A 23,231-nucleotide genomic window follows, 5' to 3' on the forward strand; every position below is an offset into this window, starting at 1 on the left:
CCAAAAATGCAAATCCATTCTTTTATTTGTAGTCAACCCTATCAAGTTCCCCACATACTTCCAGTTCATCTGATCAAAAATCAAAGTGCTTAACCCCCCCAAAAAAATCCTACAATCCATATTTTCCTATTAACAGATCAATTTCCATTATCTCCCACTACACTATATTTGTCTCCAAATTATTCCTACATAGCAATAGCACTAGACTTATATACCGCTTTACAGTGCTTTACAGCCCTCTCTAAACAGTTTACAGAGTCAGCATATTGACCCCAACAATCTGGATCCTCATTTTACCTACCTCGGAAGGATGGAAGGCTGAGTCAATCTTGAGTCTGGTGAGATTTGAATTGCCAAATTGCAGGTAGCCGGCAGTCAGCAGAAGTAGTCTGCAGTACTGCACTCCAACCACCGCACCACTGCGACTCATGTACATGTACCCTTATTGTAGCCTGCCCCTGCTACTTCCTCCCAAATGCCACCCCCAAGTCTTTCCAAGACAGTTGCAGAGGAGTGTCTCAGGATGTCTCCTAAGTTAACTGCTATATGTAATCTTAAATTATAAAAGTCTCCCTGGGTTCAGAGGGGCCGTTCTGCAAAAATAATAAATAGCTGGGAGGCAAATGTTCATCTGGAAGTGTCTAAATTGCTCCACAACTAAAGATACCAGCAGAGTATTCAATTAAAAGCATTGCAGACAGTCCATTGGTGCAATAGAAATCATACATTGTCTAATGGTATTCTAATTTACAGACTAACAGGAAAAAGGTTTTCATTAAGAGGGGTAACAAAGAAAGTTATTAAATCAGATGTTCTTTTTAATGTATCTATATAAAAAATAATGAGTGATTTACAGATCTTTCTAATCAGAATCTGAGAAGTGAATATATAAAGGTGCTGTACAAAATAAAACATTTACATCCAATACAACCATATTCTCTGAACATTCCAAGGCCACATTGCTAAATCATTGTTATCAAGTTAAATACAGATACAAAGTTTCTGAAAAAAGGGGCTCACATCAAACAGAAGACAACAAAATAGGTCACATCATTAAATGGATAAACAGTATCTGAATAGTTGGAAAATAAAGTTGTTTCAGTTTTATTATTTTGATATTTCTGCAGTTTTCATTCAATATTTTGTGACAAAATATATAGAACCTTTTGAAGGTTGCCTCATGATATTTGTCAAGTTAATTTACTCAGATATTTAATATTTTCACAGTAATATTCTACAATATTTGCATATACTTCCTACAGTAACTTTTGAGTTTGTAAATGATAAGAGCACACAATACACATTAAAAGCTGTATCAGATGACAATTGTATTTTAAAAAGTTGATATTTTCTACAACTGATTTGTCTTAGTACTTCATTCCAATAGAAATACTCATATGTCCAAGTCTAAGGAATAGGTTTTTTTTTTACTTCAACTGCATCTGAATTGCAATTTCAGCTATTGTAAAAACTATTTTCAAGAAATGGGAATCAATAAACAGTAATGGGGAGAATGTTATTGAAGAAGTCTAAAGCTCTATCGTATATATCTAAGTAAAATGAGTCTTAGAAGTTTTGTTCACAGCTATTACATAGGGATTTTGCACATTGGTAAACTCACATTCTATCATGGTTGTAGCATGATGAATAACAGCTAGCCTTTGAACTCTTGCTTTCTGTATTTTTTATACCTTTGGGTCCAAATAGCTTCAATGACTTTAACCTATTGAATATCTGTGTTTGCTTTAGGCCTAAACCTTTTCATTAATCATTCACATAGTCACTAGCAGTTCTTTCTGGAAAGTCCATAGCTGTTTAATAGTTGACTGGCATGCTGATATATCATCTGTTGTTGGACTGATTGCTTCTGATAAATTGGGCTAATAGAATCGGTACAGAGTAGACCATTGGCAAGCAACACTAGCACTTCCAAAGTGGTAGGCTATATTCTCTTTGGAAACAGATTGAAATCATGCCGTGGAGAGGGAGGACAGTTTCACAGACCTTTTAATCCCTCTCAAAAATCACAGTCCATTTTGAAATTATATGAAATTACCAAAGTCATAGATTCTTGCCCCCATCTATTTCTATTACTACTAAAACATTCAAAGCAAATAAATCAGAGACTAAGGAGAACTTATGTCAGCCCTCTAAATTTGAATGCAAACCAAAAATCTTCTGAAAACAGTACTTCTAAAGTCCTCAGCCGCTAACAAGTGAGATAATAACTTAAATTGCAAAACTAGGTTTATGCAAAAGAAGATTCAGCCAGAATTCATAATTTTAGTGGTGAGAAGAAGCTTGCTAGCATGGAATTTAATGCCATGGTGCAAGAAATAGTAGGCTTACACTTTTTTTGTTTAAAATAGTGAAATAAGAACAGCCATTTCACTACTAAAAAGGGGAGGTTATTAGTATCAGACTAGCTGGGAGCAATATCAAACAGGTGTGCACAATATATACATGTGTGCTGCTAGCTTGAGGACTATGATACTAATATTTTGTTTAGGCTTCTCCAAAGTATGAAGAAAAGCAAACTTGTCAAACCAATATAAAACAATTATAGACATCATAGTAAATAGTTCTACTATAGCATGCACACAATTAGCATTTTATGATAACTACAAAACTAAAGATAGAAGAGGACAAAAAGGGCTTTAAGAAAGGAGAGGAAAAAGTACCTTTAGAAGAAAAATGAATATGTACTCTGATAAAAGAAAAATTAATACAAAATGGCTCACCTGAAAAGCATGAGGACCTTGGAAGAGGGCAACTCAATGAAGACATTAAACATCTTAAATATATACCCACGTGTGCATATACTCAAATAAAAAGTAATTATTTAAGTTATCCACACTGATTGTTAAGATCTGTAAGAATGTATTTTTATTTTTCTTAACTGACCACTGCCTTTCATTCAAATCCGTTCAAAGGAAACCAAGTTCATTACTAGAATGATTTTAAAAAAATTACAAGAGTTTGTTGTTTTAGAGGTTGCCACTCCATATGCCTATATGCCTGAAGAATTAATGTACTCATAACATTCCTCCCATTATGATAATCATGCATAAGCAAATAAGAAATTTCATAGAGACCTTTTAAATTTGGAAGTACTTTTATGTACAAATTTGGTGTAACAGGCTTCTGTTAATAGGCACAAGGACAATACTTAAGAATTTTACTTTGGTGGGTAAGTTCTGATTTATTTTGCTTGCTGGGATTTAAGATTTTTAAATGTTCGAGCAAGGCAACAAATGTTCCAAGTATTTAGCCAGCATTAACAAACAAACAAGCAAAATAAAATCCAACAACAGATGGAAATCCTGACGAATAGCACGACAGAAAGCTAAAGCATATGCATTCATTGCATGTTTAATTTCTAATTTTAATGTGTTATAACAAGTATCAGGAAATAATTTGATTATGCACCTGAAACATTTTGCTCTCCTAATCTCATCTCATCAAATGTGATTTCCAAATGGCTCAATTCTAAGATTTAATTTGTACCACAGAAAAATAATAAAATCACTATAGAGTAAAATAGTAAGGTGTCATATATTTATTGCTAAAGGGCTACTGTCTTTTTTACAGTTATTTTGCAGATTGAGAAGTTTGGGAAGGAAAGAAAAAAATTGTGGAAAAAGTTAACTGAGTGTATGTTAACTTCCTGACTCCCCAGAGTCAAGAAAATCACATCCGCCCTGCCTTTAATTTACTTTAGCTGTGAGAACTTAGTATTCCCTATGTAAACATGCAGCATGCCTGAGAAAACACCCATTTTAAACAAAATCATTTTCAGTGGCAATGGAAAATGCAGGAAAAGATTCAATGGGCTACAGTAGATAACTTGGCACAAGAACAAGTAGTGAGTTATGATCCACTAATAATAGGCATTAAATAATGTTCATTAACATACAATACTATCAGAAAATCTTAGCAGTGCAACATCAGGAGCAGCAGGACGCTATCTTCAAAGGAGACAAAAGGACAACAGCTTTTGAAGAGTTTCTCATGTGCAATCTGAAAAGGTCCTTCATGCAGCCTAATAAAAGATCAAATCAAATGTACTTCCCATTCTGTCACAGTGTCTAAAAAAAATATGAGTTTTCTGGGGGAAAGTTTAATGACTACGTTTAAAAACCTGATTAAAATGTGTTCTTAAAAAAGTTGGTCAATCAAACCCGTTTGTTAGTCAGACCCATTGCTTTTGTGACACGACTTGTACTTGGTACTTTCCAAGGTCCAGGAACTATTGTTTTCTTTACTGGAGAACTGCTCTCGGATTTGGACATTCCATCGTCTTTGGTTTTGTCAGCTAGCTCCAAGTTATCTGTAAATTTGTTCAGGAAAAGAGGCTCATCTGCTTCAAGTCTAGAGTTTTTATCCATAGAAATGAATGAATCATCAGGAAGACCTGACTTCTGAAATTGCTTAGAACTTTTCATATTCTCAACTTCCAAGATTTTCTTTCCAGGCTGATCAGTCTTAGAAAGTGAGAGAAACTGCTCTCCTATCTTGGCATACTGTACCTCTGAAGGATATTTTGAGTTCTTTGTAGATAAATTTGGCTTTGTTATTTCCTTTGTGACTCCTAATTTTACCTTTTCAGTTTTTAGCAGCCTACTAGAACTTGCATTAGCAGCTGTTTTGCTTTGAAAGTCTATGTTCAGTTTTTCTCTGCTTCTCTCTCTCTTTGGATATTTTTGGGGACTGACAGACTGGTCTCTTTTCCCCTTAGTCAGGATTTCCTCTATATCAGCATTCTCAAAGGTTCCCAGATTACCACCTTTATTTATTTTTGGACTCTGTAAGTGGTCTAAGCAATTCTCATCTAGATGCTTAGTTTCACTTTTCTTAGATCTATCGAATGGAAGTTGATCTCTGGAAGGACTATTGCTCAACTTCTGGGGACTAGCTGATTGGCTTTTACTGGCTGCATTGCCCGATGCTAATTGTGCAGTACTGTGCATCACTTTATTTTCTGGAATGAAAGTATGGTCCCAGTTGTTCACTTGCCTTTGTGGACAAACTGTTTTGTTTATCTGCAAATGATTTTCCGTTAAAGTGCTTTTCTTTTCAGGCACAGTGTTCTTCAGTTTTTCTAATTTCTCAGACATCTGAAATTTCATTATAGCTTCTGATTCTGGCAAATTAGATGCTTCAGATGTGTAAGCAGAATGTGATGATGAGGGAAGTGAAGTCTGTTCACCATGGGTTACACTTGAGGATACTGGATTAAAATTATCCAGACCGCCTATATCAAAATAAAAAATAACGTATAAGAGCAAAACAATGAAAAGGTATTATCAGTATCTAAAACCCTTCCAATTACAATGATTGAAATATACAAAAACATACTATAAGAAACCAATATATTTAAATATGTTATGAGAAAATTTTGATTTTCAATGTATGATAAAATATAGAAACCTATAATCCAGGATAACTATGCTTTCTGGAAATCATGTCTATGTTTCAATTCTTTCTCCTGCAACAGAAAATCTCTGAAACTACATTTACTTTCTTTTAGTCAATTTCAGTTATATTTTTTCTGTATGACAATTAAAAACAGTATTCCTTTTTCTTGTAGATGGTTTTATTGTCAGAATATCTACTTTGTTCTCGTTATCCATTAGTTCAGTTTTAATTTATTTACCACTGATTTTTGTTTTGTTGCACTGTGTGGATTACAGATCTTTTATTCTTAGAATTGAAATCATGTAGGGCCAATCAATTCCCAATTCCCAAGTATGGCCAATAGGGCACAAATCCTGACTAAATTGAACAGTAAAGGATTGCCACTAGATACTTAGTTTTCTTCTTTACCAACTTTTCATGTTAAGAGAGGGGAGAAATGAGACTGCCTCTCGTTTACGTACTAGAGTTAGAATTTCATTTTCAGATTTTTGAAAAGTAGGACTGTCAAAAAGACAAACGTAACAATGATACTGAGGTATGCAGGAACTTTAATCAAAGATACATCAATAGTATGTGTGTGGTAGGATGGAAAAAGTGATTGTTATAGCAGGTGGCTTGTATCATTTCTAGTCCTTGGATAATGAACTAGAGTATGTGGAATTAAGGACTTCTAAAATTGATTCCTCTATATTATTTGTTCCCTACACTTATCACAACAAATGTAAACTAGCTGAGTGAAAAACTATTATTCAAAACAAATTAAAAGTGGCTAATCACAATACATGCCGATTTACCAAGTTTAAGGAAAGACCAAAGAAAGCCCTGAAAGCTTTAATGCTGCTCAGTTTTCACGTAGGAACACAAACTGGAAGGAGCCAAACCTGAGGGAGGAAGAGAAAAAGCCCAGGACTATATACCAAAAATCACAGCAAAGAGTAAAAGAAATATAAAATTACAAGCAGAGTGTAAGAATATGAGAGAAGAGAGTATCTCAGCTGACTTGGATATTTCCAAATTCAGCATCCCATCAAAAGATTTTAGGACAGCCTACCACAATTCAGGGCCTTCTAGATCCATTGGAGACTACAACTTCTTGAATTTTCTACCAGTATACGTATATTAAGAATTTACACAAGAGATGTTATCTCTATCTCCAATGTACCTGGAAAATACCAGGTTAACAAAAATTTGATTTTGGAGAAATCTTAAGATTAGTAAAGGGTGGATTTGCTCTTTTTAATATATACTTTAAAAAATCTAATTGGTCTAATAAGAGCAGACAAGGCAGACAAAAGAGAGAAGATAGCTTTTTATTGGTATAATAAGCAGAGAGAAGACACAATAGAACTTTTTTACTAGCTATATGTATATGCTTTTCTACATCAGCAATGAGGAACCTGTTGGACACATACATTGTATGTTGAGAAGATCATACTACCCTTTTTCTTAAAGTACCCAGTATTTAACACAGCTCTGAGTGCTTTTAAAGTGGAAAAGCAAGATGTAAGCTGCCCAGAGTTGTTTTGATACAAGATGGGCAGCAAATACATTTAATAAATAATAAATTTTAAGTGACCAAAGTGATCAAAGTTCACCTCCTACATATACTCCAGGAATTGAGATAAACTTTTAAGTCCAAGCCCAGATGCTTGCTAAGTGAAGTGGGGTAGATGGTTTCTGGCAGGAGGGCATTTTTACTGGCAGCATTCTGATTATTGCATGCTTTCCTCAAGTAGCATCTTTACCCCTGTATTGTGGTCTTGTCGGCACCCTTACTTTCCTGTGCTCTTACACATACTTATTGTGATCTATATACATTCAGGATATTTTTGAAATATACATCAAGTTGTGTGCTGCAACAAATTTACACTGCACAATTTTAACTTTTATTATTACTGAATTATTTTAGCTGTCACTGTAAGCTCTCTGCAAAACATTAGCTACAAGGTGAAATCCAACTTGTAAGTAAATATTTAAATAGGTCATTTATAATTTTATAGAGTTTGAACATCTAGTTATTCAAATTACCAATAAATACATCTGTACTGTGTTGAATATATCAGTTGTAGCTCATACACTCAATAGTTGGGCTCCCACCGTACCATGGTCTGGTATTAATCCAGTCCCTGGTCGCAAAAGGAGAAGAACTTTATTTCCTCCAGACTGAATTAATTCAATGGCTCGAGTATGGGTGATTCCTTGTGTTGGTTCACCATTGATTTCAACGATCTGGTCACCAACCTGAGGAGAAAAGTACCTTCATTAAATTGTAAAAAGTTATTTTCTTTGTTAGCATTTTGTTTATACTTACTTAAACATTCTACCATGTTATACTTAACTGAAACCCAGTTAATAATATTGACATTATCACAAATATTAAAGTAATCCATAACACTTATTTCTTAATAGAACCTTGATCCTCACCAGGCATCACTCAGTTTCTATTCAGATAATTCAAAAAGATTCAAGCTTTATGAATTGCAACTGACGTAAGGCTGCTGACTGGCGATATAGGCTAACTATGAGGTTGGAGATGATCTACAGACTGTATAAATGGCAATCTATATACCTATAAAAACTAATGTGAAAGTATGGGTAATATTCCATATGGCTAGAATAAATACATAACAGAAGGAAACATTCTTGCCATTTATTATGACAATCAGAGAATTTGGGAAGTGTTTCTGAAAAAGATGGGATTCTAGAAAGAGAGAGAAAAAACTTTGGAAAGCAGCATTGGGAACAGGACAGTATCCAACAAAAATATGAATTAATGGAGTCTAAAAGGCTAGTTAAATATCAGTCTCAATATTTATTCTCAGGCTCTATTTTCTCTCTATAAAACACTGTCCACTATGTATAAAAAAGAATTGTTAAAATGTGAAACTAAGTTTCTGTCGTTCAAGCTCTACAGCTCAGCAGGGAAAAAGTGAAAAAATCAGACTCCCAATACTTCTAAACTATTGAGTTTACAAAGTTGAAATGTAATCCTCAATCTGAGAACTATCACACTAAAGTCTATTTATTCTATTTATTTTCCAATCAGTAATTTCTATTTCCTTAGCTAAGGATGCTCAAATGATTGCAAGTTTAACACAAAGGTTCTGATGCTGATGTGCTCTTACAAAACAATAAAAAGAACATGTTAATACTCATGTTTGATGTATTATGGTACTTGTCTATATGATGGTTTCAACTGCTTTGAAACTCATCAAATTTCGTACTCAATGCATTTTGAGGCAAAAAATTTGTTCCAGTTTGTTTGGTACTCAATATACAAACTAGAACTTGTCAGTTTGGCTGCATTATGACTCACTATATTATTCCTTATGGGAAAAATTTGTTTGGCACTCATTGTTTTTGTTATTCAACGCATCTCCTGGATTCAATTAACAATGAATACTGAGGTACTGTATTATGTCTGATCATTGTATGAACCCCCAGAAATGTGAATACCACATGGGCAAGAAAATGTGAAGCACATTTCTAAGAAAGATGACTAACTAATTATTTGCAATGGCATTAGCAGATCTGAGATCTCTACAGAGCATCTAGTTAAACTACTGCAACTGAACAAGAAAGAAAAGAGTTTCTAGAAAATGGGGTTTTCTCTCAACTACATTAAGATGTTAAAGGCGGAAAACATTTTATTATATGCTTAATGCACTACTTTTGTTCAAATGTGGGGCTACACTCGATAAGCATACATACTAAAATGTATTAAGTGCATTACAGTGTTAAATACTCTTATTATGTGGACTGAACATAGGAGATCTGGACAAAACTCCAATGAAATCCTTGAATTTGGTTACTGTCTCATTTTTCCTTCTGTATTAGAGCAGATATTTTAAAATGTTGACGATGTTCCAGTAAATTTGCTGTGAAAGGTTAGATACTTACATTTTGTTAGATAGGACCCTTTCACAAAAAAATATAGTTGAATTTTCATGACTAGAATTATGAAGTTCATTTAAATATTTCTGTCTCAATAATTCTTTCCTCCTATTGCCAAAGCTGGGTTAGAGTAAACATGAGTATAGAGTACAAAACACTGCCTGAAAATAATTGCATAAATTCACATTTAATTAAAATGGCAGAGAACATATCAATATTATATATGGAAATATATTTTAAAATATCAAATTAATATTAAATTAGCTTTTAAAAACAATAGATAATCTAACCAACTAGAGCTAATACATACTTACATGAATTCTCCCATCTTTAATGGCAGGCCCTTCCTCAGCTAATCGAAGAATAAATAGCCCCATATTATACTCTTTTCCTCCACGTAGGCTGAATCCAAAGCCTCGAGGACCTCTCTCCAGTTCTACTGGATAACAACCAGGATTCTGTGCAAATAACAGAGTATGCAAATTAAAATTATATTGGGAAATACTTTCAACTCTTTGTTAGAATTAAATTTGTTAGAAAAAATCAATTTCCTAAATTCAAAGTAATTTTATCCTATTATTAATGTAATTATATTTGCTATGTTTGACATTATAGTAATACCTGTATTAATTTCACATGTAAATTTTACTTTTCCTGTAGCAATAGCACTTAGACTTATATACTGCTTAATAGTGCTTTACAGCCCTCTCTAAGCAGTTTACAGAGTCAGCATATAGCCCCCAACAATCTGGGTCCTCATTTACCGACCTCAGAATGATAGAAGGCTGTGTCAATTTTGAGCCAGTCAGGATCAAACTCCTGGCAGTGAGCAGAGTTAGCCTGCAATACTGCATTCTAACCACTGCGCCACTATGACTCTGTAAATTTTAGAAAGCTATCACTTGCTGTTCTGAAAGGATATAAACCTGGCCTTTTATGTTTTTCCATAACTGATGCATGAGCAAAAATTCAGTTCAAAAATCCTGGCTGATGTCTTTGATAACATCTTATTCCTTTTTTCCTTTATTACACATGGACATTTAGAATACTGAAAATAGGTGGGAGATAATGGCACTCATTTTTTCCACTAAAATATTACACATTAAAATTTCATTGCATAAGGAAAATGGGGACATAATGTTAGCTATAAAATAAAATGACATAAGCATCTAGACTGATTTGTAGTGATCAAATTCCATGAAATCCATCTACCAAAATATCATTTTTCCCATCAAAATAATTAACATAATCTCAGGACTATCTTCAAGTATGCTCTCTACATATTTTGCTGATACCTTTTTTAATTTCTAGTTTCAAATACATTAAGAAACTGATATATACCATATTAGAAATACTAACGAAACATATTGAATCCCATCTTCAAGAACTAATACACCATGTAGTGAAGGCTTTTGTATCCTAAGGACATTATGACTTATAATACTGAAAGTGTGTTCTCCCAGAAAAATCATTCATCATAGTCAAGTCACAGATTAGGGGTAAGCTAAATGTGATTCATTGAAGAAGGAAATGGTAAACTACTCCAGTATTCTGCCAAGAAAAACAGATATTCATAAGCAGGATAATGTTAGAAGATGACCTCTTTCCCCCCAAGTTGGAAGGTAGCCAGTAAACTACTGAAGAATATAGTCTATGATGTGGTTGGAGTACAGCCAAAAGCATATCAGATGTTGTACTGTCCGAGAGCAAAAAGTGTGATGCTACAAAATAATTCAACTAAAGCAAACTTTAGTTCCAAACATGGAAATGCCAAGATTAAATATTGACATTTTGGGAATCAATAAATTGAAATGGAATGAGTGACTTCATATCAGAGGAACATCAGATCTTTTACTATGGGGTTCTCGCAGGTATTTGTATGTGGATCTTTGGTTATTCGGGTTTTCTCCCGTGTAAGATTGGAAGTATCTAGGCAACGTTTCGATGAAGTCTCATTCATCATCTTCAAGCTTCTGTCTTCAGCTCTGTGCTTCTCAGAGTGATGTGAGCTTGCAGCTGCTTCTTCCTTTTAACTGCTAGTGGGGGTGTGACTTGATTGGGTGGGGGCTTGGCTGTGTTCTGATTGGGTGGGGGTGTGTTCTCATTGGTTGGGGGTTTGGCTGTGTTCTGATTGGTTGGGGTTGGCCATGTTCTGATTGGCTGGAGGTGTGTTCTGTTCAGGTGGGGGCTTGGTTGTGCTCAGGTTGGTCTTAGTTACTGGGGATTTGAGCTGGTGAGCTGTGATCTTGCTGTTTGGCTTCGAGTTCGTGGTCGTGCTGCATCTTCATGGTGGGGGTCAGTTCGCTTCATGTATGGCTCAGGGGGTTTGAAGTGGGTAGTGATGCAGCTGCAGTGCGGCTTCTGGTCTGTGGTCGTGTCTCATCTTCTGTGTGGGTGTGAGTCTGCTTTTTACGTGGAAGTGTGGTGGTGGCATCTTGTGTGGCCCTCGTGGGTGTGGGTCTGGTGTCATTCATCATGTTAGGTACTGTCTGTTCATGAGGGCGGGTTTCCAAATGGCTGGTAAGCGGGAGGTGTCATCTCTTTTATTCATGCTGTGTGGGCGTTTTTCTATCTCTATGGCTTCTCTGATTATTCTGTTGTTGAAGTGTTCGGTTTTGGCGATAGTTCTGGTATTTTTAAAGTCAATCTCATGTCCTGTGGCTTTGAGGTGTTGGACCAGGGAAGAGGTCGGTTCTTCTTTTTGATTGAGTTCTTATGTTCTTCAACGCGTGCACTTATTCTTCTGTTAGTTTGTCCAATGTATGTGGTGGGACAGGCGGTGCAAGGGATTTCGTATACTCCTTGGTTTTCTAATTCGATTTTGTCTTTAGGGTTTCTTAGGATGGTGGATATTTTTCTGTTTGTGCAGAATGCTGTTTTAATGTTGTGTTTTTGGAGGATCTTGTTGATTTTGTCTGTAGTGCCTTTTATATATGGGAGGAGGCCTTTGCCGTTCTCTTGTTCGCTGTCTTGGATTTTGGTTGGGGTTTCTTTTTGGATTAGGTGGGTAATCTTCTTTCTTTGGAATCCATTGGCTGTTAGTACGTTGGTGAGAGTGTTTAGTTCGGTTTTTAGGTGTTGTTCATCAGCTAAGCATTTTGTTCTGGAGATGAGTGTCTCAGCTACGGAATTGATCTGTGCTGGGTGGTGGTGTGAGAGTGCATGTAGATAGCGGTTTGTATGTGTTTTCTTCTGGTAGATGGTGTGTCCTAGGGAGCCATTGGGTTTTTTGTATACCAAGACATCTAGGAAGGGAAGTTGATTGTTAGCTTCTGTTTCCATGGTGAATTGTATTTTGGGGTGTAGGCTGTTGAGGTGTGTGAGGAAGTTGTTCAGTTTTTCTTTCCCGTGTGGCCAGATTATGAAGGTGTCATCTACGTATCTGAGCCAGAGTTTGGGTTTGTGATCATATTTTTCTAGAGCTTGTGTTTCAAAGTGTTCCATGTAGAGGTTTGTGATGACAGGTGAGAGGGGTGATCCCATGGGTGCTCCTTCTATTTGTTTGTATTTTTGTCCATTGTAGGTGAAGTATGTATTGGATAGACAGTGGTTGGTCAGATCTAGGATGTGCTGGGGGGGGGGGTGTTGTATTTGTTTTGGATGGCTGTCAAGGCTTCTTTTATTGGCACTTGGGTGAAGAGGGATATGACATCGAAGCTCACTAGTAGGTCGCTGGGTTGTAAGTTTTGTTTCTTTATGATCTCGATGAACTGGAATGAGTTTCTTACATGTGAGTTGATGGATTCTGCATAGGGCTGTAGTTGTTTGGCGAGAAATTTGGCTAGGTTTTGTAGAGGTGAGCCTATGGAGCTGACTATTGGTCTAAGTGGAGTTCCTTCTTTGTGTATCTTGGGGAGACCCTGAGCCATACATGAAGCGAACTGACCCCCACCATGAAGATGCAGCACGACCACGAACTCGAAGATCACAAGATCACAGCTCACCAGCTCAAATCCCCCAGTAACTAAGACCAACCTGAGCACAACCAAGCCCCCACCTGAACAGAACACACCTCCAGCCAATCAGAACATGGCCAACCCCCCAACCCATCAGAACACAGCCAAACCCCTAACCAATGAGAACACACCCCCACCCAATCAGAACACAGCCAAGCCCCCACCCAATCAAGTCACACCCCCACTAGCAGTTAAAAGGAAGAAGCAGCTGCAAGCTCACATCACTCTGAGAAGCACAGAGCTGAAGACAGAAGCCTGAAGATGATGAATGAGACTTCATCGAAACGTTGCCTAGATACTTCCAATCTTACGCGGAGAAAACCCGAATAACCAAAGATCCACATACAAATACCTGCGAGAACCTCAGAAATATATATATATATATATATATATATATATATATATATATATATATGTATATGTATATGTATATGTATATGTATATGTATATGTATATGTATATGTATATGTATATGTATATGTATATGTATATGTATATGTATATATATATATGGATCTTTGGTTATTCGGGTTTTCTCCGCGTAGATTCAAGTATCTAGGCAACGCCGGCGAGGTCCCACTCGCCATCTTCAGGCTGGTGCTTTCGGCTTAGTGCCAGTGCAAGCAGTGTGTGACCGGAGCTGCCATCTCTATATATACAAGTGGTGGGGGATGGTGTGTTGGGCTGGTTGGCTGTGCTGCAGCCTCTTGATTGGTTGATGGAGTTGATGTTGGTATAATGGGCTGTGTAATGGCCTTTTGTTGTAGAGATATCCTGGATCTTGTGCTGTCATCTCCTGGGTCGTTAGCCTCTTGTGTTTTAACGGCTTGGGTAATGGGTTGTGTGATGGGCTTGTGAGTTCTTTTGTTGTGGTATCCTGGGTCTTGCGTTGTAATCTCCTGGGTCGTTTGTGTTTTGATCTCTTTTCGATTAGCCTCCTGTGTAGTAACAGCTTGGGTAATGGGTTGTGTGATGACCTTGTGAGATTTATTGCTGTGGTATCCTTGGTCTTGTGCTGTGATATCCTGGGTCATTTGCTGTGTTGTGACTTCTTGAGTTCTTGAGGTGTAATTTCTTGAGTTTTCTGATGTGATGTCCTGAGCGGGTGGCTGTGATGTAGCATTTTGGGTTTTTAATATGGCTTTGAGTTTGGGGCCTGGGTCTGTGTTCGTTTGGCTTCGAGTTCGTGGTCGTGCCACATCTTCATGGTGGGGGTCAGTTCGCTTCATGTATGGTTCAGAGGAGTTTGAAGTGGGTAGTGATGCAGCTGCAGTGCGGCTTCTGGTCTGTGGTCGTGTCTCATCTTCTGTGTGGGTGTGAGTCTGATTTTTACGTGGAAGTGTGGTGGTGGCACAAGAGGCTAACGACCCAGGAGATGACAGCACAAGATCCAGGATATCTCTACAACAAAAGGCCATTACACAGCCCATTATACCAACATCAACTCCATCAACCAATCAAGAGGCTGCAGCACAGCCAACCAGCCCAGCACACCATCCCCCACCACTTGTATATATAGAGATGGCAGCTCCGGTCACACACTGCTTGCACTGGCACTAAGCCGAAAGCACCAGCCTGAAGATGGCGAGTGGGACCTCGCCAAACGTTGCCTAGATACTTCAATCTTACGCGGAGAAAACCCGAATAACCAAAGATCCACATACAAATACCCGCGAGAACCTCAGAAAACAAATATATATATATGTATATATATATATAAAATGGGATTAAAATTTAATATAAAAAAGATCACAGAACAACCAGCTTTAGGATTGATAATGAAGAAGTGATGGATAGCTTTTGTGTTTTAGAATCAATCATCAGTAAAGAATTAATTATGCTGATGATGCCATCTTGATAGCTGGAAGTGTGAAAATGACTAGGAATTTTTTTTGAAAGGGAAATGAGAGACTACAAAGGCTGTTGTGATGCTTAATATTTTTTAAAAATTCCTACGATTATGTCAAGTTAGCGCCAATAATGTTACATTGATGCAGATAGATTAGTAAAATATTTAAAGAGGCTCTACATTTCAAGGGATAGTGACTTAAGTAAAATAAAGAGATACCAGCTATCTGGAAGAAAAATTCTTAGAAACCTAGATAAAATAATTAAAGACTGACAATAAAGATATATATTGACAATGCCTTATTATATCCAGTCATAACAAATGGCTGTGGAACGTTGATTATTAGGAAGGCTGAACAAGGAAAAATATTTTTCGTTGAATTATTGAGAATAGATTAGACCATAAAAAACCATCATTCAGTACTAGATAAAAGTCTTCACCCAAAGTCCCACTGAAGGTTTTACCTAGTTTGGCAATAAAACATTTGTGAGCTAAATGGCAAGCTCAGAGAACAAACCTCTACCAAAATCTACAACTCAAACTACAAATATTCTCTAATATTTCATATTGGATGTATACTGAAAAGCGAGGGATAAGACTCCAATGTTTTTTTTTAAAATGAAAGCAATCAAAATAGGTTGACAGAAGAAGGAAGCCTAATAGTTCTCCACTTATGATTGGTTGCTTAGCAACTGTTCAAAGTTATGACATTGCCCTAGGGCAACTTATGATGCGGATTCAAAGTTCTGATGGTCAGGCCGTTTGCAGCATTCCATGGTCATATAACAGTTATTTTATAGTTGTTTTGCTGAAAACTGACACTTCTGGGTTTTGGCAAAACTGTGCACATAGTGTCTGCTTTATGACTACCATGTTTGCTTAATGACTGCCATATAATGACTGTCATAAAAATGTGACCGACCCATTTTATGATCATCACAATTTATGACCATGATGGGCAGGCTCCAATATAATTGTAAGCTGAGAATTACCTGTGGTATAACTGATAACAGAATTATAAGCCACTCAAAGAAGTAGCTAGTAACAGGCAATTCTGGCAAAATTATATGTACCAGAAGAACTGAAAAAGTCAAAAGCAACTGAATGACTGCACAACTAAAGCCAGCCTTTGGTGCTAGAAGCACAAAGACATTTAATGAACCTTCCTATAATATCTGGAATATTCCACTGACTATCCAGTGTGCAAGTGATTAACACTGGATACTTCCTACAGCATCTATTATTAGCAGAAGAGTTTATCTCCTATATAATAATAAAAAAAACTTTAATAGCTATTTTCTAGTGAGTATATTTATATACCTGAGAAAGTATGTTCCCTCCGAGAGACCCAGCAACTTCAGTTAATGAGAAGTGCTTGTAATTGTTGCATTGTTCTTTTCCGCCATCAGCTTCTATAGCACCCCTGAAGTATAAGGAAGCATATGGATCGTTACAAGGGCCTCTGTTGAAGATTAGAATGGATTCCTAAAGGAATTTACCAAATATAAGCCAGGTTCCAAAATTCAGCCATAGAAACATATTCTCCACATACAAAATTAAACAGGCTGTAGATATTCTTGTGCAGATTTGATTTCTTGTATTTCCTATTCAAATTCTTTGAATTAATTTTGAACTCTAATTCATAACATTAAAGAATAAATTTTGAAATTGAAAGGACTGGCCAAAATGTGCCACAATTTCTTAAGAGGAAATTCTGATTTCCTGTTAGTCCATTTCCTATCAGAGTACAAACTATATTTTGAATGAAATTATTAACATTAGGATTAAAAAAGAAATGTGCCACAAATTTTCTTTGAGATTAAAATGCCATAGTTTACTAAAACAATCTGCAATGCCCTGAAGTAGTTATTTATTTATTTGTAATGTATGTATTCTGTTAATGTTTAACATTTTCTCTCAAAAATGTATGTCAGACATTTGTGAAAGTTGCACAAAACTATGATAAATTTCCATTATTTTCAATTGACATTGAAACACCTGCATTTTATAAATATTCCAATACAAAAAAAGAATAAATTTAGCAAAAGTTGCATACAATAAATGCATTATTTCCAACTTTAAATAACTGCAAAACATTTGATGAAACTGAATACTATATCTATTAACTATCACTAATATGGGTCATATTAGCATTGGATGAAGTATCCTTAATCTTGTAACTTTTTCTGAGATAATTAGAGCTACATGGCAGAAGGAAGATGTTCATTTATAACATCCATTTTTATACCATGAATAATTATAACTTCTCAAAGAAGCTCTTTAATCTTTTATCAGTTTTATTTTGTTCATTTTCCTCTTCCAGAAGGCTTTTTCTCTTTGATGTTCATTTAAATAAATCTGCAGTTTGAATTCTCTGATCCATTACTTATTACTACAGGCTTGAAATAAAAACAATCTTGTAGCATATGAATGATAAATTTATTATTGCAAAAGCTTTTGTAGTTTGCTTCATCATATATATCATGACAAGGAAATTAATAGTGAAATGCCAAAAGATGATAAATGCAGACTATTGTGTAAAATACATAAGTAAGAAAAACATCATAGAAATATTTCTCCTAGCAATATGAGGGAAGACAACTGCTGCATTCTAACTAGAAAATTAGTCTGAATAAGGAAAAAAAATCTGAAGAACTGAAAAGTTCTGTTCCCTCGCTGCCTTTACAAAAAAGAAGTTAGGTATTTAATTTCATTTCCATGTTTATTTGTGGCCTAAAGATGAAGTTTGTACCTGTCAGTAGATACAGAAGAAGCTGGAACTGGTCCAAGAACTCGATGCTGTACAATTGGACTCTGTTTGGCGGAGTTTGCTCCGGATGGGGGACCACGGTGCTCTAATGAAGACACAAGCAGCTGATTAGATACATCAGGATATATTTAGCAATACTAAAATCTTGCCAAGAACATTATTGACTTTCATTTTTTATGTGTTATCAAATAATGTTGCCAGTTCTTGAAAAGGCCATTTAGCAGTATTGAAATGCATGCTACGAAACTGATTTATTAAGCTGTGTGTGTAAATTTTTGATTATAATAGTAACATCTAATACAAATTAAACTTAAAGAAAGAGAAGGGAACAGAATGAAATAAAAAGTGCAAGAAAAAAGCTAGAAAAGTAAGAATATAATAGCAACAATAATAAGTGATCAGATAAACTAATTTTACATTCCTTCCTTTCACTTCAAAAAAATCTTAATCTTTACTTCATTAAAAATTGTCATAGGATTTTATTTCTCTTAATTTATTCTTTATCCCATTGTACAGAATTCTTCAAGGCTATTTAACAAGCCTCTTCTATAAATCCAACAGGAAAAAAAATATTTTCTCTGTTGGGTTTATCATTGTATTCCCTTTTTAAATTACAGAAGTCAAAGGTTTTTTTGTGGTTCAAGTCAAAATAATTTTCTAAGTTTTGGCTTGTCAGTTTCAGTCCACTTTCAATATCTTTTCTATCTTGTTAGATAAAATTTGTTCTACATCTGAAATTTTGACATAGTCTATCTACAGAAGCAGAAATTATTACTGACATTGCTAATATCATGGCTACTGATTTCTGACTCCATTCTTCAAAAGTCCCCTTCAGTATTTTCATTGTTATACTATACTTGCATATTGGAAGCACCAAAACACCTCTGTGGTAAAAGAATCAGCCGGTGACATCACTGTTGCCTATGGAACACCCAGTTGTGGGCTGCTTTCATATTCATATTAAGTTGCCCACTGAAATGGTATCCATTTATCTATTTACATTCACCTGCTTTCAAACAGCTGGGTCAGCAGGAGCGTATTGGTGGGTGCTTACCACATCCTGTGACAGCACCCAAATCTCAAATGCGAACCAGCCAATCATCAGCCCAGCATCCTAACCTCGTGAGCCATGTTATAATGTTTTGCAACATTTTACAGATTTCCAAGTTTTCAGCTTGAAAACTTTAGCCCCTTCCAGTGTCCAGATTCTGAAATAATGAAATTGCTTATCATTGTTGTCTTGCAAAAACCAAAACAGACTCTATTTCCCACAATAATCTGTCCTTGATAATTAATTCCAAAATCTTATTATAAACATTTCAGTCTAATCCTGCCAACTCCCAGCATGACATGGAAAACTGCTATCCTAAGGTCTCCTCATGAGGACCAGTTGTCTATAGCACAAGTGGGCAAACACCCATCCTTCTCCTTATCTGGAGAGGTTCAAGAAGTTGGTTTACTCACTGCTTCCTTGATTTAAACCATGATCATAGGCTCTACTTTAGGAGAGCTATATTCAATTTACCAAACCTCCAAGCCTATCAAGCTCCAAACACAAGCTATTCACTCTTACATGTAGACTTACACATATATTCTCCTTTAAAACTATTCAACACCACCAACAATGCTACTGTCCTTCAAAGCGACCTTGATTATGTGTCTGAATGGTCAAACAATTGGCAACTCCAAATCTCAACCAACAAATGCTCTGTCCTACACATTGAGAAAAAAAATCAGTACACCAAATACAAACTAGGCAGATATGACCTCGTTGATGATCCTCACTCTGTCAAGGACCTTGGAGTTCTCATATCAAATGACCTAAGCGCCAGAGCTCACTATAACAGCATTGCCAAAAAGGCATTAAGAGTTGTAAATCTAATCTTACGAAGCTTCTCCTCCAGAAATATCAAATTGCTAACTAGAGCATACAAAACTTTTGCTAGATCAATACAGCTCTTCAGTCTGGAATCCGCACTGTATATCGAACATTAATACAATTGAGCGAGTCCAGAAGTATTTCACTAGAAGAATACTACACTCCTCTGCTCGCAACAGAATACTCTGTATCACCAGGCTTGAGATTTGGGGCTTGGACAACCTTTAACTACGCCGCCTACAGTTAGATTTAAGCATAGCACACAACATTATCTGCTACAATGTCCAACCAGTCAATGACTACTTCAGCTTCAATCACAGCAATGCAAGAGCACACAACAGATACAAACTCAATGTAAACCACTCCAAACTTGATTGCAGAAAGTACGACTTCAGCAACAGAGTGGTCAATGCCTGGAATGTACTACTGGACTCTGTTGTTACATCCTCTAACCCCCACTCCTTTAACCTCAAACTATCCACTATTGACCTTACCCCATTCCTAAGAGGTCTGTAAGGGGCGTGCATAAGTGCACCATCATGCCTACCATCCCTGTCCTATTGTCCCCATTTATTCGTACCTATTTCCTGTATTCTTACTAATGTTTACACTTATATCTATTATCTTGTAAGCAATTGACAAATAAATAAATAAATAAAATATTTCCTTTCAGAAGTAGTAGCAAAAAAGCACATCAACAACAAGGAGATTTATTTTTTGGAATATATTCTGGCATTGGAAGGTGGGGAAAAGAAGAAATGGTTGAACAAAATTGGATGGCAATGAGAGCCAATTTGGTGTGGTGATTAAGGCAACAGACTAGAAACAAAAGGCTGGAAATTCTAATCTTGCCTTAGGCATAAAGCCAGTTGGGAAAGTTTGGGCCAGTCACTCTCTTTAAGCCCTAGGAAGAAGGCAATGCCAAATCACTCTGGAAAATCCTGCCAAAAAAACTGCAGAGATTAGTTCAGGTAGTCAACAAGAATTAAGACTGACTTCACAGCAGAGCAGAGCACAGTGCAGTATAGAGCACAGCACAGCACAGTATAAATAGACAAGACAGGTATGTATTACACAAATCTTACATTTATTTGACAAATACCTTTTCCAAGCAATGGTTAATTCTAAAATTAATATTTAAAGGCATTCATCAGCAGAGTTTTCTGCAGTCCTCACCACTTACCTGGTCACTTCCTCTAAGCAGTATGTACCACTTTATCAGCCAATGTAAATAAGAATATCTCAATTCACTAGCAATTTAAAAACATCCTTATTTAACTATCTGATAAATAGGGCAACTCTCAGAAAGTCATTATCTGAATTACAATGCTTCTATTGAATCAGTTTCTATTTTGTAATCAGTTTTGTTTCACAATATTGTCTGCCTTTTGCCTTTCACCTAGTGATACTTCAGAAAACAAGCATTTGGGTAAACTTCCAAGCTTCTGCAACTTGGTACTAATAAGAAATGAAATCATATTATGTGGTAGTAATTCAAACCCAGGAGTAAATAAACTAGAATATTCACATTTCATCTTTTTTAATTTTAGCAATTTCTTTCAATTGAAAAAAATAAAATAAAAAGGTTATAAAGTTAAAATATTTAAATAACTTGCATAAAAAACTTCTAAGCTTACCAACTAGCAAATGAATTATTTAATATTCTATTTCATAGGATGTAACATTGTAAAATGCATGTTAAATATGAAACTGGAAAATGAATTTTTGGTATAATTATTATTCCGATTGGTAGAAACCATCTTCCTAGCAAAATAATCAGAGCAAGCTTCATTATACACCTTAGTGTTGAAAAGCAGTCTTTTTTTAAAACAAGAACCACCACCCTAAATTTGAAAAGTTAGTTTGAAGATCAGTCTTTTCAAAAAACACTGAATTTTAAAACACCAAATTTGAAAATAAACTGTTTTTGCATATTTACACTGAATTATGTGTGCAGCGAACAATTCTTGTAAGGGGATTCTGGATTTATTAAAAAAATGTCATTTAAATACTCAGAATGCTTTGATGAATAATATTTTTGTCAGCCCCTAGAATGCTGAAAGAAACAAATCAAGGGAGTAGCAAATCCCCTCTTACCAAATAATTATAACATGAGAATGAGAGAAATGAAAAGTATACATGCTGCTTGAAGTTACCTATTTATATCGAACAGTATTTTCTGATTAAAAAAGGAAAATTGGATAGTTATTCAGGATAGGGGTGGTTGAGGAAAAGAGAGTGGCACTATTTAGTTCCATACTCATTAATGCTTGTCTCTTTATCAAAAGGAAAGGCAAGAATTTCTGATGAGAGATTATTTACATTTCAAATATAAAAACAAAAAGTTCTCTATAATTATCTCTCTTCTAATTACATGATGATGACAGAGCTTAGCAGAAGATCTGCAATGCATCTGCAATGAAAATATTTTATGTGACAAAGCAAAACATTACAACAACTTTGGTAACTAGACTCCATACTGTGAAGACTTTGTAAGTTAGCATCCACTATCTCAAACTGTCCCTGAAAAGGACTAAGTAACAGAATCAACCACTGAAATATAGCCTTTGTAGCTTTCTTAGTCAAGTAATTTAAGAGACTTCTAAATTGACACTTCCACGGTCCTTTTAGAAGCAGCCCCTATATCCTAAAGATGAATAATTAGTGTAAGTGAATTACACACTACTGTTGAAATGAATTTACTAAGAAATGGTACTGAATTATAGTTTACTGGTCTTCATGTAGTTTATTAGTGGCCTAAGATTATTATTCAACATCTCTACATTGTATCTGATGAACCAAGACAGAGTATTTACTATGTGTATTTTTTTCAAATAATTTCACTCAATAGTTTCTTACACATTTTCAACATCATGTGGGAATAAGACAGAATTTTGCAGAACTCCAAAAATACCAAAGGACCAAGCAGAAATCCTTAAATACCTACCTGACTGCCTAGATAGGAACGAGCCACTAGAGTACAGTACTCTCAACCTTCAACCTAGCTAACATATGGAAAAATATTTTTACAACTATTATTGAAAGATACTGATATTGCCACCATGTGGAAGACATAAACAAATGCAACTTCAGTGAACAGCAGCATAACAGTGATGATCATTCTTACCTTCTTCAGCAACAACAGTGAGTGTGACAGTATTCCCTGCATCTTTTATCAGCTGCACAATATTTTCATGTGACAAGTCTATGATTGATTGTCCATTCACTGCAGAGATTCTATCTCCTACTTTCAGTTTTCCACAATGATCAGCTGGACTCCCATCTATAACACGTCCAATCTTATGAGGAATTACTAGGAAACGAACAAAGTAATATTCTGTATCATACATTACAGAAGCTTTATTTTATTATCATTTATTCAAATCACTGCGCATTTTCATAGGAATGTCACCAGATTCATAACTTGATATTAATATTTATGGTCTGATTTATCTGTATTTAAA

The 23,231-nt window shown here is 35.7% G+C and overlaps 1 protein-coding gene across 4 annotated transcripts in view; it reads right to left on the minus strand.

The window, feature by feature from the left end:
* Positions 1-797: 797 nt before the first annotated feature.
* MAGI3 (membrane associated guanylate kinase, WW and PDZ domain containing 3) overlaps positions 798-23,231 on the minus strand; it is a 128,687-nt gene continuing 106,253 nt past the window's right edge. For 3 of the 4 annotated variants that reach the window (XM_026675155.2, XM_026675154.2, XM_087959574.1), the window contains exons 16-21: positions 22,895-23,080; positions 17,871-17,973; positions 16,439-16,541; positions 9,627-9,770; positions 7,521-7,659; positions 798-5,254 (exon numbers count right to left, since the gene is read on the minus strand). In XM_026675155.2, coding sequence (XP_026530940.2) covers positions 4,176-5,254; positions 7,521-7,659; positions 9,627-9,770; positions 16,439-16,541; positions 17,871-17,973; positions 22,895-23,080 — 1,754 coding nt within the window. In that variant the 3' untranslated portion in view covers positions 798-4,175. Of the gene's footprint in view, positions 5,255-6,212; positions 6,300-7,520; positions 7,660-9,626; positions 9,771-16,438; positions 16,542-17,870; positions 17,974-22,894; positions 23,081-23,231 lie in introns of all 4 variants that reach the window. The other variant, XM_026675156.2, reaches the window with a different exon arrangement.

The sequence above is a fragment of the Notechis scutatus genome, chromosome 3, assembly GCF_049901735.1.
Source record: "Notechis scutatus isolate UNSWTSFEM ecotype Mainland chromosome 3, rNotScu1.2, whole genome shotgun sequence".
Classification (NCBI taxonomy): Eukaryota; Metazoa; Chordata; class Lepidosauria; order Squamata; family Elapidae; genus Notechis; species Notechis scutatus.